Source organism: Durio zibethinus, chromosome 6 (genome assembly GCF_047325235.1).
Source record: "Durio zibethinus cultivar Kanyao isolate XHJ-2024 chromosome 6, ASM4732523v1, whole genome shotgun sequence".
In the NCBI taxonomy this organism is placed as follows: domain Eukaryota; kingdom Viridiplantae; phylum Streptophyta; class Magnoliopsida; order Malvales; family Malvaceae; genus Durio; species Durio zibethinus.
This window is the reverse complement of record NC_143167.1, coordinates 7,655,975-7,671,591: the sequence shown is the minus strand read 5'-3', so window position 1 is coordinate 7,671,591 and position 15,617 is coordinate 7,655,975. Positions and strand designations below refer to the sequence as shown.

The 15,617-nt window shown below is 28.0% G+C and overlaps 1 protein-coding gene and 1 long non-coding RNA gene across 2 annotated transcripts; one reads left to right on the top strand and one right to left on the bottom strand.

Moving 5' to 3' along the window:
* The first annotated feature begins 11,719 nt into the window (after positions 1–11,719).
* On the top strand, positions 11,720–13,697 carry LOC149518401 (uncharacterized). The gene is made up of 4 exons (XR_016343319.1): positions 11,720–12,021; positions 12,123–12,203; positions 12,297–12,391; positions 13,259–13,697. It is a non-coding gene; the product is annotated as an uncharacterized LOC149518401 (long non-coding RNA).
* An 887-nt stretch (positions 13,698–14,584) lies between these two features.
* Positions 14,585–15,272, bottom strand: LOC111286302 (E3 ubiquitin-protein ligase ATL9-like). Its single transcript, XM_022876203.2, has one exon. It carries the CDS (start codon positions 15,145–15,147, stop codon positions 14,650–14,652), a length of 498 nt encoding a protein of 165 aa, XP_022731938.2. The 5' UTR covers positions 15,148–15,272; the 3' UTR covers positions 14,585–14,649.
* Between the last annotated feature and the right edge of the window lie 345 nt (positions 15,273–15,617).

Genomic DNA, 15,617 nt, shown 5'->3' with positions numbered 1-15,617 from the left:
CTTATGTATTGTTGTATTTATTGCTTCAAGCCTAACAAGTGATATTAGAACGAGGGTTATTTTTGATACATCATACAAAAATAATTCATGACAGAAGTAAATTCTGTTTAAGATTATGAAGGGTAATACAAGTTTTATAATAAAATTGACAGCATCAAATTATTCAATTTAGATGCTTATTATGGATGATCATTTATACTGTAAAGATTTGTATAAATCAGTATTGGGTGATTAAGTTAAACCAATAGATATGAAAAATGAAAGATGAAAGTTGAAAGAAGTTAAGAAGGAAAAGATTGGCTACAATAAAAAAATGAATTGATATTTGCGTGTTCCATCATATAGCCTAAGAGATAGATGCCCACATTATTTGAAAGCATTGTATGAGAGAAAAACATGTATGAATAAAGTTATGCTTGTTAAAAAGTTTATAACTTTACAGTGCAGGGATGAACAATTGATTATAAAGTACTTGAGTAATTTTCAAGATATATTTAATTAGATTACTATTATGGAGCTTAAGATGGATAATGAAATAAATGTATTACTTCTTTTGGGTTCATTTTCAGATAGTTAAAATACTCTAATTGTGACTATTCTTAATTCAGTTTCTGATTACAAGATAACATTGGAGATAATAAAAGACAGTATGCTTAATGAAAAAGTAAGATGAAAAGATTTAGACCCTGAGAATCAAGCTTCTGTCATAGAGAATAGGGGTAAAAACATTAACAGAGGTCAAAACTCAAAAGGACATAATAAGTCTAAACATAGATCGAAATCTAGAGATAAAGTAAATTGTTTCTATTATGGTAAAGCATGTCATATAAAGCGATACTGTAAAATCTTAAAGAAAAAATAAAAAGATGAGAAAGGTAAGAGTTAAAATGATGAAATATTATAACAGTAAATTCAGATAGTGATTTAGTTACTTTGATTTGTATACATAGTGATTATAATCACGTTAGTGATCCCAGCATTGAGTAGATAGTTGACAAAAGAGCAACATATCATTATGTTCCTAAGAAAAAATTGTTTACAACTTATAAAACAGAAGACTTTGGTTACATCAAGATGAAAAACAATAGTGTATTACAGATTATTAGGATTTGTGATATTATTATACAAACTAATATGAGCTATATATTGACTTTGAGAGATGTCAAATACATTATGGATATGAGAATAAACTTACTTACTATTAATATCCTTGATTAGGAAGGATATAAAAGTTGATAAAAGAATGGATAGTGGAAGCTTCTCAAAGAATATATAATAGTTGCAAGAGAAAAACTACGCTATATAATGTATAGGACATAGATGCAATTGAATGACAATCAGATAAATGTCGTTGAGGATGATGTTTAAGCAAATTTATGGCACAGAAGGCTAGCACATATAAGTGAGAAAAGGTTACAGGTTTTAGTAAAGCAGTATCTCATTCCTTTGACCAAAGGTAGGTTTTTCGGTTTATGTGATCGTTATTTGTTTGGCAAGCATCGTAAAGTTTCTTTTCGTAAGTGTTCTAAAAAAAAAGAAAACATATTGAAATTAATTCATTTTGATATATATGGTCCCATTGAGGTTGAGTTATTAGGTAGTAACAAGTATTTTGTTACTTTTGTTAATGATGCTTTACGTAAGACTTGAGTGTATATATTAAAAAATAAAAGTCAGGTATTATAATTTTTTCAAAAATTCCATGCTATGGTAGAAATGATGATAGTGTTACCTTTAAAGTATATTCGAACTGATAATTGTGGGGAATACACATCTAAAGACTTTTGAAGAGTACTAGTTAAAGCATGGAATCAAGCATGAGATGATAGAACTTGAAACACTGTAGCATAATGGTGTAGCTAAAAGGATGAATTACACTATTATGAAAAATGTTACATATATGTTGAAGATAACAAAATTACCAAAACCATTTTGAGATGAGCAGTCAACATAACTTGTTATTTGCTTAATAGATTACCATTAGTTTCTTTAGGCTTTGTCATTCTAGAAAGAGTGTGAACAAGAAGATATGCTTCAAATTCTCATTTGAAAGTTTTCGAGTGTAAAGCATTTATACATGTGGTGACTAAAGAAGTCCACTTACTAACCATTTTTATTTGAGTAAGAAATCTTATTTGGTGACTAAAAAAGGCAATTAGCTATGTCTAGTATTCTTTATTCTTCTGTAACTGATTCTTTGATGTATTTTATGGTTTGCACATGGCCTGACATTGTCATACAATTGGTGTAGTGAGCAAATTTCTTTCTAATTCGAAAAAGATTAACTGAAAAGCAGTGAAATAAATTTTTAGATATTTGAGAGGCACTTCAAAAATATGCTTGAGTTATGGAGTTTCACAACCAATTCTGGAAAGGTTTATTGATCCTGACATGATAGATGTAGACACCCATCTATGTTTGGGTCAACTATGTTTATTATTATTATTTTTTTCTTTCATTTTCTTAATCTATGTTGATAACAAAAAAAATCAAATCTGCATAATCAAAGGGATTTTCAATTCAGAATCAAATCAAATTAGACAAATTGGCAAAAACCTAGGTAAAAAATCACATTGGATAAAATTCAATCCCAAGATTTAAGCCTGTATTGATTTTGTTTAGGCCTTAAATTTTCTACCAATAACTGGTTATAAATTGAGTGTAAAATCGCAAATGAGAGGGGAGTTTTGATCTTTGGGGGGAACCTCTTTAGGTTTGAAGTTTATAGGGATTAAGGGTTTTTAGACATTGAGAGGGAGCCTACAATCAAGTAATTAGAAAAAAAGTAAAAAAACAATTGTGGAATCAATTTGGCAGAACATGGGATAATTTAAGAAAAAAAAAAGGATTATACAAAAACTCTTGAGAAAAAATAAAGAAATTTGTTTAGCAACTAATAGGTCTAGATTTTAGGTTTGATTTGTTTAGATTTTCTAAAATTGGGATTTTGTGTTTTTTGGTTTGATTTTCTGTAGGGTTTTGCATTCTAGGGATTTTTTGGTTTAATTTTCTAAACAATTTGTTGGGTTTCTGAAAATTCTCTATCGACTTTTGGGATTTATTCGTCTATTTTTGGAAATTAGTTAAAAAGAAGACAGAAGAATAATCATTTTAGAAAAAGATGCATACTTAAACACTTCTGAAGAAAAGCCTGAAATTTGAGGTATCTAGATCTGTGTGTTTTACTATACACAATCCAACCTGATTGCAGGTTTTCTTTTTTTATTTTTTTTATTTATTTTATCATTTTATATTTTAAGTTTTTTATTTCATTTTTGTTTTTTATTTTATTTTATTGATTTTTTAAAGCAATTGATTATTTATTAAATATTTTATAAATTTTTTTTATTATTTTATTTCTAAAAAACAATAAAAAAATATTTTCAAATAAATTCATGAATCCCACCAAACTATTGGAGGATTTTCATGAATTTAAATTTTATGGAATCTACCAAACTATTGAAAAATTTCATAAATCAATTTCAAAAGAAAAAACAATTTTTGTATCTTACCCTACTAAACTATTGGAGGATTGCATCTTAAATTAAATATGACCAAACTATTGGAGGATTTAATGAATTTTCTAAAAAAAAATTTTGTAAATATCTTTCAAATAAATTCTCACCAAACTATTAGGAAATTTGTCTCAAAGTAAATTCTACCAAACTATTGGAGGACTTACTACTTTTTTTAAATAAAATATATTAATGTATTCGATGATGGAGTATCCTCAAGGTGGGACACTAGTCTCCATAATTTCTCCTAAGGTGAAAAAATTATCTTAAATTATTACCAAACTATTGGGATAATTTTAGGGTTAATTTTTAATATTAAATATGTTGGTAAATTACAAATATATTTAAGGCATAGATAATTTGAAATCAAATCGATACCATCTTTTGATAGGTTCTACGGGGTGCTATAACATTCCTCACGTGTAATCGTATTCCTAAACCTAAAATCTAGTTTCATGGATCAGAATATACTATTTAAAGATACCTAAGTTAATATTGAGACTTCTTTTTAAATAAGATAAATTTGATCAGGTGGCCAATCATACCTAAACAAAAAATATTGGTGGCGATTCCCTTAATCCATGTCTAGCGGTAGGTCTATAAATCTATATGATATAATAATAGGTGATTTTGATGGTAAAAAATCTACTTCAAAGTATTTGTTTACTTTTACAATAGGAGCTATGTCTTAGCAGTCTAAGTTATAGAAGTGTGTTGCCTTGTCAACTACAAAGGTGGAGTATATTATAGCAACCAAAGCAGGTAAAGAAATGCTTTGATGAAACTTTTTTTTCTTGAGTTAGAGTTGAATCAAAAAGAGTATGTGATGTTTTGTGATAACCAGAGTGCTTTAGATTTGAGTAAGAATGTCATGTACCATGCTAAAATGAAGCACATTGATGTTAGATATCACTGATTACATTTAGTAATTGAAGAACAATAGATGCTGTTGAAGAAATTTCATATTGATAAGAATGTAGTGCATATGTTGACTAAGACACTTTTCAGGAAAAAGGTAGAGTTTTATAGTAACTTGGCCGAAATGGGTTCCTTGGCTAAGGTAAGTTCCAAATGAAATTGCTATAGTAATGAATCTCTTCCTAATGAAGCTAGAGAGGGAGATTTTTAAGAATGTGGGGTCTAACCCCATTAGTTTTGGTCAATTAAAAGACCTAAAGCCTTAATACCTTTGACTATGAAACAAAGCCCTACATATAAAAGAGGGTAATTTTTGGCATGAAAAGAAACAGAGAAATAGAGTGGCATCAAAAAGGGAAAAAAATGAAGCCACAAAAATAGAAAGAGTTGGTTGAATGAAAGTTGATCCGTAGTCTAATTGAGTTGAAATTTTATCGACATATTTATGATTTAAAATTTTACATTCTGAACAGTGCAGATCAAGTTTAAAGCTCTCTAAGAACAAAACTAGAGTGTATTTGTTGCATCACTTATTTGATGAGATTCTTTTAATTATCTCTCTAGTTGTTGACTAGCTTTAGTTTTAGCTAAAAAAAAACTTTGTATATCCATTATTTGATGGTAAAAGATTTTTTATGGTCCGTGATTTTTTCTCTTTACACTAAAGGGTTTTTCACATAAATTTTGGTGTGCTTTATTTTTCTTACGTTGTTGATTGTTATTTATTGCTATAGGTTTGTTATGATATATTATTTTTGCATTGTTGTGTTTGTTGCTTTAGGCCCAATAACTATAGCTATGTTATTTTTGTTTATGGATTTAATATTTGGTAATATGATCTGAGGTGAGGTCATGCAAGCTGGTTGGCTGCAACCTTCTACTCAAAAATCAAATGACTTTTACTCGCATGCTTCACCTTGCTTTTCAAAGTTAATCAGTATCTCAACCTCCACGTCAGGGGTGGTTTCTTGTTGAAACCTGAGGGGCTTTGGCCTTTCAAAGTTTTTAAACACCTTTAACATATATATTGTGAATGGTTTTGTTATTAGAACTTGAGGAATTAATCCTCCCTAAAGTTTTAAAATTTTTAGCATGTATATATATTGGTCTTTCAAATTAAAATTATTATTTTTATGGTTTTATAATTTAATTTTTTGTATTATTATCATTAAAGAGGGATTATAATCATATTATTATTTATCTATTTTTGTACCAATCAATTAATAATTACTTTAAACTATTTAAAATTAAAAAATTTGTCATAAGTTTTAAATTACAATTATGCTAACTTAACAAAAATCAAATTAGTTTTTTAGTTTTATCAATAAGACTCTAATTTTCAACAAAGTCATAATTATATATTTTTTATTTCTTTCTAACTTACTTGAATTCTTGTTTTCATATGATTTTAATTTTTTCAATTAATTTTATTTTAGATTTCTATCTAATACTATCCTAAAATCCTTTTTTTTATTTTAAATTAGAGTCTAATATTTTTTAAAAAAATAGGGAAAAATCACAACTTTTTATCTTAAAATTTCAACTTCATTCTTTTAAAATTATATTTATTTTTCTTTTTTTTATTAAAAATATTATTTAACAATTAATTTTTTTATATTTTTTTATTTCAATTTTAAATTATAAACAAAGAAAATTTCTATGTTTTGAAAGACTATATACTTAGCAATTCTACCATTAATTTGAAAGTGTTATTCTTAAAATTTTTAATACTATCATAGAAATATTTTTGTTTTACAATTTATATGCTTGATTGTATTAACATATATTGTGCTTGATTATTTTTTATTAATATATATATGTGATAGATTTTTTTTTTTAAATGAGATAAAGTATAATATAATTGATCCCTCAAAAATATGTTTAGATCCATCACCGCTCAACGTGCCCATATAATCTCACCACTGGCTAGCTAGCTAGTATTTTACCTTTTAAGGATATCTTTTTTTTTTCTTTTTTAAGTTACATCATTTGTTTTAATTTATTTTTCTTATTTTTTTAAAAAAGAGAGAATTTAATATGCACAACAACAAAAACACACACAAATATATATATATATATATATTTATATTTATATTTATACACACACATATACCATAAGTTTTACTAGTTCAATAAAAAATAGTAAAAATTAGTAACATTTGCAAGAAGCATAAATTGAGGGTTTTGATCTCTCAAAATTTTGAAACTTTTTATTATGTATGTGTGTTTGGTTAAATAAATTCTAATTGATTCTCTTCAACTAAAAATATCAATATTTTTTTATAGTTTCATAATTTAATTTTGTGTCTTACAATTTTTGTTGTTACATTGTGTCTTGCAATTCAAAAATGTTAAAATTATATTATTATTTTCTTTTATTATATCCACTAATTGTTATTTAGAAATTTTTAAAATTAAGAATTTTGGTATCTATTTTAAATTATAATCACTTATTTTAACTTTTAGATTTCTTAATAATATTAAGTTTTCAATCAAATATTAAATGTAATTTTTTGTCAAAAAAGTAAATCTTTTTTATTGAAATAATAAATCCAATACTTTACCAATAGACCACGTGATTGCTGATTTTTTTTTTATTTTTTAGCTAATTACAAATTTTTCGTTTTATATCATACTTCACTTTTAATTACTTCAAATCTCTATCTTATGTTATTTTGCAATATTTTCAACCCAAAATTCATATCATAATCATTTTAAAATGTTAGAAAAAAAATCCTTTGTTTTCCAATCTCAAAATTTTCAACTTCATTTTTAAAAATATATTTATTTTTCTTGTTTGAATAATTTTTTTAATGATTGAATTATACTTATTTGTGCATTTTTTTATTTCAGATTTAAACTATAAAAAAATAAAAAAAAAGTTTTATATTTCATTGAAAGATTATGTATTTAGTAATTCTACCATTAATTTAAAAAAAACATTATTTTTAAATGTGTGTCATAGTAATACTTTTCTTTGATAATATTTTAAACTTACTTTTATTAATGTACTTTTTTATACATATATATTTTTTATTAATAAATATGATTAAATAAATATTATAAAATTAGATTAAAATATATTATTAATTGATTTCTCAAAATCGAATATTAAAATCTGTCATTGTGTCCAACGGTAGTATAATCTATCCATCAATGTTAAATTTTTAATTTTAATAATTAAAATTTAATCATTATAACTTCAAATTAAATAAATAAAAAACTTTTAGATGAACAATACTATATATCTAAATCAAAATTTCATATATGGTCAAATAAAGTTTCACAACTATGAACCATACAAATAAATTCATAAATTAATATTGTTTTTCCAATTTCAGTAGTAAAAAAAATGTTGAATGAAAAAAGGTTCAAACTGCTAGACCTTTCTCTTTTAATATATATATATATATATATATGCATTTAGCACAAGTTTTGATTACATTTTTCTATAACAGCATAAAGATATGTAAACTTTAAAGTAATGATATATAGAATCTCCTCCTTCAAAACTTTTTAGTATTATTTTGTCTAGCACACGTAATTAAAGATATACATTAAAATATAAATTATGTCAAACATCTAATTTAAAATTAATTAATAATAAATAAAAAATTCAACTTAATGATAAAATCACAAGTAATTTAAGATTTAATAGATATGAAATATTATCATTTTAACAAATCTCATTGTGCCAGACGTAATAATAGGTATAAAAGCATAACAAATTCAAGCATAAGAAAAGCTTAGGCTTTGATACCATGTTAAATATTTTTATTTATTATCAACTAATTTTACGTTATGCTTAATATAATATTAAAATCTATATTTTGTTTTGTCTTTTATTGCCTTATACTCCTTATAAGTTTGTCATGTGATAGTCTACTTACACATAATGTCACGTGATAGTCCCAACTACATCAAATATTAAAGTGATTTTTATTTGACATATATTACATCTTTGATTTTTTGTAGTTTTATATTAAAGTTAAACTTTTTCATCTAATATCAATTGTTTTTTAAATTAGATGCTTAACAAAATCTTGATTTAATTTTTCGATTTGTGAACACCTCTCTATGCCAACGGAATTAGTTGAGTTGATAAAATTAAAATATTTCGTTTATAATATCTAAATTCAATCCTTGCAGCTAATAAAATATTTTTTATGAGCAATCTATAAGTCCAATGTGAATATTCACTAAAGTTTTGTGGTATGTTTTAACCCTAAAATGAGAGAGCTTACATCACATAAACTTTCCTAACAAAAAAATATCTTTATTCTTCTAAATTTTGACCTCTTGTTACCAAAAGAAAAAGAAAAACAGAGAAACATCTGTTTGTTTGTACTCCAAAGTCACAGAAAGAGTCATTGAAATTGTTTTCTCATCAAACTTTTTAAAAAAGTTTAATGCTTTGGGAAATTAGGGGTCGTTTGGAGATGTTTTTATTTTGTGTTTTATGTTTCTGATTTCATCTTTTTTGGGAATCAGAAACAAAATTATGTTTTGTGGGTTGTTTTTATTTTAAAAATAAAAAATTAAAAATAAAATTTTAGAAATTGTTGGAAGTGAAAAAAAAATTATGTTTTCAATATTTTGAAAACATTTCGATTATTATTACTACACGAATGAATAGTACGCTTGAGTGAACAATATCAGTTTTAATAACAAAATATTAAAAGATGATAATCAAAACTATCAAAACTTAGATTTAAACATCAAACAATTGATAAACCATGTACTCAATCATTTTTTATTGTAATCCTTTATCTTAGTGTTTCTACAACAAAAAAAAAATTTTCAAACATGTTTCCAATTTTAATAAAATAAAAATAAAATAAAACAACATTTTTAAAAATGTAAACTCGCAACAATACCAAACATTCCCTATATTAACTTCTTCTACATTTTTCATTGTTTGATGTATAATGAAAAAAAAAAATTTGGTGAAAGAAAAAAGTTAAGAAAGAATCTCTAAAGTAACTAAAGAACATGAGAAAATGTTTTAAACAGATTCATTTGCTTTCTTAAAGGGTGTGTATGAGCATATTTTATTTTTCAAAATATTAGTATCCAAAACGTAAGTGAGAATGTCATTCTTGGGAAATCAATACTTTCTACACAAAAAAAAAAAAAAAAAATTTACAGTCAAGAAGTTTTTTTTTTTTTTCCAAAAAAGAAAACCATAAAATAAATTGATGTTTTACCAACTAAATTTTTGCTTCCTTCCTTTTTCATAAAAGAGGGTTTTCATCTTGAATTGCCAATGTTAGATTATGCAATGGACCACATTTGATTTTGACCTAACTAACACATTCAATAATTTTTATATATGGAAATATTATTGTGCATAAAAATGAAAATTCTAAAAGGGCCACACTAGCTTATCTAATTAGTAGACAACAGCCAAACCAGAAACATATTATTATTTACGTTGACACAAGATCCTTTTAAAATTTGCAAAAAATAAGTCAAGCAATGGACCAACCAGAAGGAAAATCATAGTTTTATAACTTCATTTTTAGGATACAATGGATTAGAAGAAAAGGCAAAGGGCGATGGTAACATTCTCCTACAAGGCTCAAATTTAGCTCACCACCATTGGAGGACCCAACGTGATAACATTCTCCAGTTCTTCCAAACCCAAACACTCTGTAATTGTCGCTTCTATGCCTTCCAAGATTGCATTGGCTGCAGATATGGCTTTGTAGATATATAGACTCCACATCTGCCTCTGCCAAGTGGTAAAACTATTAGCATTATACAATTCAAAGTTTATTAAAAAGGCATAAGTGTCCAAAGCAAAGAAACAATGTTAAAAACCAATCTGGTAATAAGGGGAAGGTTTGAGAGTCAAGAGGTTCAATTGGAGGTTGATGTCAGCATCACTTAATGGATAATTTAAAATAGTATGCAAATAGAATAAAGATAAAAGTCCTAAGTTAGTGGCTGGGAAATGACAATGAATAGGATGGATAAATTTGTATCAGAAGCAGAGGTGTTTGTGACAATGGAACATGCTTGTCTGAAGCATGACATATTCATAAAGAGTGCACTAGTGAGAGAATAGCTGCTTTGGACAGCTGTACCCTACTTTTTCTCCTTTCCTCTGTCTACCTTCCTTTGTCTGCATGTGTTTGCATCTCCTGGCCTCCTCCCCTGTACACCTCCTGTCTCAGTTCTATCAGCAGAGGGCACTCTTACTGCTGTGCTTCCCTTGCAGTCTTTATGCTTAACGTTGATCACGTATCTTCAATTTTGAAATATTGGAACTCTCATGTGTATCTTCTATTTATTGCTCCAGCAGAGCCAATCTATGTTGGAGATCCCCGACAGCCCCATTCTCCAGATATCTATGGAGTTATAAAGCAGCCGAATCTTAACATTGTAAGTGGACTCTCTGATGCATTATTTCCACATTTTAGCATTCATAATGGACAACCAAACTATATTTCTATTATATTCTATAATTATATGACCCTGATACACTGTTGAAAATTAGTGAGAGTTCAATCAGGATATGAACTAACTATAATGTTAAACTTTTTTGTCCGAAGGTGCCATATTCCAATCCTGTTGAGAGATAATTGAATTTAGGGTATTGTCTTTGATATCAGGGGTTTGCTGTGAGTATTATACCATGGGTGATATGTGTCAGATGCAGCTAGTATTTACAGGGGTTACGGTCGAGGAAAAGTGCTATAATTCTTTTAATTTTAGCAACTTTCTCTGGCTCCAGTATTCATTGTCGAGAAATAAAGGAGAAATTCTCCAAAAAATTCTTTGGAAGGTAGAGGAATCCGCTATCCTTGCGGAGAAATCTAGAAGAGATCCGCCTGTACATGGATCTTTTAGTTGAATAGCGACACAACCATTTCCAGCTGGAGCTTTTGACATTGTAGCCTGAAAGCTTTGGTTGGATCTTTTACCTTCTGTGATCCTCAAGTGTCCTTTATTCTTGGGTACATGGAAGTCACTGTAATTCTTCCAATTCGAAGCTATATTGAAATCTGTTATAATGGAAAATCATATTTAAAATGATGGATATCATCTTTCTTTTTAAGAATAAGTTATTCAAAGTGATTTTTTTATGATTTGTCTTTTTCTGTTTAATGCCCTTGCAGATAAATGAAGTATATAATTCCAAGATGAGTTCTCGGGATTCTTGTATGGAGGGTGCAAAATTTAATACTGTGCATGGACCTGAAAGACAGGAAAGGAAATCTCACCATCAATTAAAATACAAGTCTTCTGTTCTCTGTTCCAAGTCCAACCCTTTCCCTGGCCAGAACTCTTCGTTAGATAGGTATAAAGGTTCCTCTGAAAAAATTGCAGTCAGTGATTACAAAAGAGGTAGTTGAGCTCTAAGCTTTCCGTTGAAAGGATAGGATCAGATTCTCTTTCTAACCGTCCTGGCTCCTATGGTGGGAAAATTGATAATGAACAAGAAAAGCCTTGGTTGCATGACGATGATAATCATGCCTATAAGGCACCAAAGAATGAAAACCTGTCTAGAACTTCAAATTTGATACATCGGTGCAGTGAGTTCATGGGTCCTGAGAGAGGGCCCTCTGCAAGGATGGAAAAGGTGTCATTATTGGCTTATATTTCTGCTTGCATGCTTTTTCATTTAGAAGTGGCAGTTGCAAATGTTTTGGCTTGAAAATCATGTGTTTCACATACATGCAGGTGGAGAACCTTGATGGGGAATGGAAGCTAAAAAAGGGGTACCCGGTCAGAGTTAAAACTGATCCAACAAATGAACTGAGAGTAAGTTGAGGCTTAGTTGCTTCCAGTCAAGTATGCATACCATGTATAATGAATTAATGTTTTGATTTTGAAACCCCTCTTTCATATTCTAAGGTTGCCAAACGAGTCAACGTTGAATTTCCTCTGCAAGATTTTGGGGCTAATGCATCACATGCCAGATGGCCTCTGTTGACAAATCCGGCTAAAGGGTCAGTATTTTATTTATTTTTGCCCCCCTTCCTGTTTTATCTATTGGCATGTGCACATGCCAATGAGATTCTGCTTGTGTATTTATTGCGATCTTGCATGTTTGTACACATAGGCATTTATTTGTGTGCACACATGTATGTTCGTAATTATTGTGTTTGGTTGTAATGCATGTTCACTCTTGTTTGTGCTCTTCTTTAGTAAATATTTTGGTGGTGCCTTGCTTTGGTTATTAGTTTATGAGATTAACTTTACAAATCATTAAATAGTGTTGCTTTGATTGGTACCGCTGGCCATATGATTGGCTATTGGAGTAACATTAATGTGTGTGCGTGAACGCCTTTCAAGTGATGAGGAAAACACATTCCAATTGTCATGGTTAAGCATCCTACTGACCTTAAACCAATTTTTAGTAGGTTGAGACCGCACATAAATGAGAGAGCCACAACAAACCTTGTAATCTACAAAATCTTGGTAATCAGAGGAAAATAAAGCAAGGTTCATAGCTTAAATAAAATTCTGGATTTGGAAGTATAGCTTTAGCTGAAAACTAAACTAATCTGGGATAATAAAACACTCATGAACAACAGCCTATTACGTATGAATTTGGTAATGTCATGTTAATTAAGTCTTCCATTTTGCTTCTCTTTAATCAGTGTAACTCTTGTATTATCTATTTGCTTAATGAGCAAATGACAATAGGGTAACTGTCACTTCCATAAAAGTTATGTCTGTGCATTTCCATGGTTTACCGGGCAACCATTGTATAAAAACTGTAGGTATAGCAAGGGATAATTATGTATCTTGGTTTCAATCTTTATTGCATTTATATAGTTGTCAACCTTTGAACTGTTTTATATGTCATCTAGATCTTCCATGGATGTACCATCTAGCTTCAGCGAGGATGAAACTGCAGAAACTAGTTCTTCCTCGGGTTAACGACACTTATGATTGATGGATTGTACTTTGTAGAGAGGCTGTCTGGAGTCCTTGAGACCCGTATAACGTTGTATAATTGCTTTTGTACATCTGGGAAAAAGATTGTCTTCCATCTTACTAACTGGAAAGCACTGCTAAGAACATTGGGCACGGACAGCATTTTTGTTCATTATATTCTGTCCTTGAATAGTGTTCGGCTGTTGATATGCGTACAAAATCTTTTTTGATTATTTAGTTAATTAAATGCTTTGTGAAGGAAAGTCGTGATGAATTTTGGTGAATCAGATCTTATGCCAACAAAGAATAACCAACATCTTACATAGCAGCTTGCATGTATCCTTTCTCTTTTTATTTTCTCGGATGTGTATACTCGGGTGTTATATTTGTTTCATGTCAAATAAGTTTCATATTTATTTATGTCAAATATTTATAAAATATAAAAATTATTGTATTTGAAGCTTAAATTTGATCTGGTTATTTAAGTATATTTAATATTTGTAATTATATTACATGAAAATGAATAAATAATTAAATATTATATATATATATATACATTAATATTTTATGTTTGCATGTTTTCAGTCTCACTTAAACATCAATTTAAATTAACAAGCTCATTTTTTAAGTTTTATTTTATTGATTATTTATTTTAATATAGTTAATTTTTATTATAAAATTTGTTTTATATTTTTTTTTTTGAAATTTTGAAATTTTTTTCAAACTTTAGCATACATAGACAGCTCCTTTTAAAAATAGGTCAAGCCTACACAATAAATGAGACTTATATTTTGAATCGGATTTAGACAAATTTAAAGTTTATTAATATTTTATTTAGATTCAATTCCAATACAATCTAATGGGATTCATAAATGGATTTAATTTAAAATTTTAAATTTTCAAAACCTCATTCATGTCATAATAATAATAAAATTATTATCAAAATAATTATTTTTAAAAGAAAAAATTGTCTAATACAGATTCATCATATTAACATATATGCTTTTCATTCAAATCATAATATATAATTATATTATTAAAAGAATTTATTTATTATTAAATTATTATATGATTTATTAAAATTAATATTCATCATTTAAATATTAAAAATAACGTATGAAAAATAACTGGTTTTTTTAACAATGCAACTATATGACATAATTTGAACAAAATAATTATATACTGCTATTGCAGAATTGTTTCATACATCTTTTCTCTATTATTAAAACTTGTTAAAAAGCAACAATATTATAAATTCCTTCATTCAACAAAAGCATAAAAATTTTCAAAGAATCCAATATAACCTCTTTTAAAACTAAAAATTCTAAAACTCAAAGTATTTCCTAGTCAGCATCTCACATCTACATAAAGGACAATTGGTTTTCCTCTTAACCCACTCGAAAATACAAAAACCATGGAACTTATGGCTGCAGCAAATCATGGCTCTAGCTTCCTCTCCTTTCTCCATATCTTCTTGACAAATCCCACAAACTTGTCCATCTTCTTCAATTTTCACAGCATTAGTTCCAGAAAAAGCAGGATCAATAGTTTCAGCCAAGATTTTAGCCAGCTCAATCCCAACCTCTAACTGAACTTCCATTAACGTTGATTCATAATCTCGGTTGGTCTGGCGAGCCCTTGACATGGCAAGCCTTGTTGTCATGGTTTCACACTTGATGAACTCAAGTTGTTCATCGTCCAACCTCTCTGAGAAAGTAGTTCTTGGATCGTAAGAACCATCGAAAGTTGAGTAAAGTCCCCAGTTGCTTAACCTGTTCAGGGTTTTTGCTTGCCGGGTTGCTATTTGTTTCACAATATCCATGGCGATCTTAAATATATAATACTCAATTGATATGCAAACGACTGGTTTTTCTTTTAATTCTTGAAAAAAAAAAACGTTTTGGAAAGCTTAAAGAAGTCAAAGAGATGGTAGACGAAGAAACTAATTAAGAGTAATGATTCAGAAGAGGCGGTGAGCAAGCTTTAGAAACAAATACTTAAATAAGAATTGTACTTGCTTACTAAGTAGTAAAACCACGTGGGCTTAGACCGACATCGGCACGTTTTAGCAAGTTTTACTAAAAATTTTAGTTCTCGACTTTGATTGGGTAAAAGTTTTGTTGGCTGGAAAAGGTGAAAATAAAGTTTTTAACTTAATTGGTTGATTTATATAGAATTTTATCATAAGAGATGATATTATTGGTATTTTTTTTTAAAATTCATATGAATTACAAGTGAATAGTTATATCTCTTTATAAAACATAATTATTTATTAAAAATTATGTCTTATAA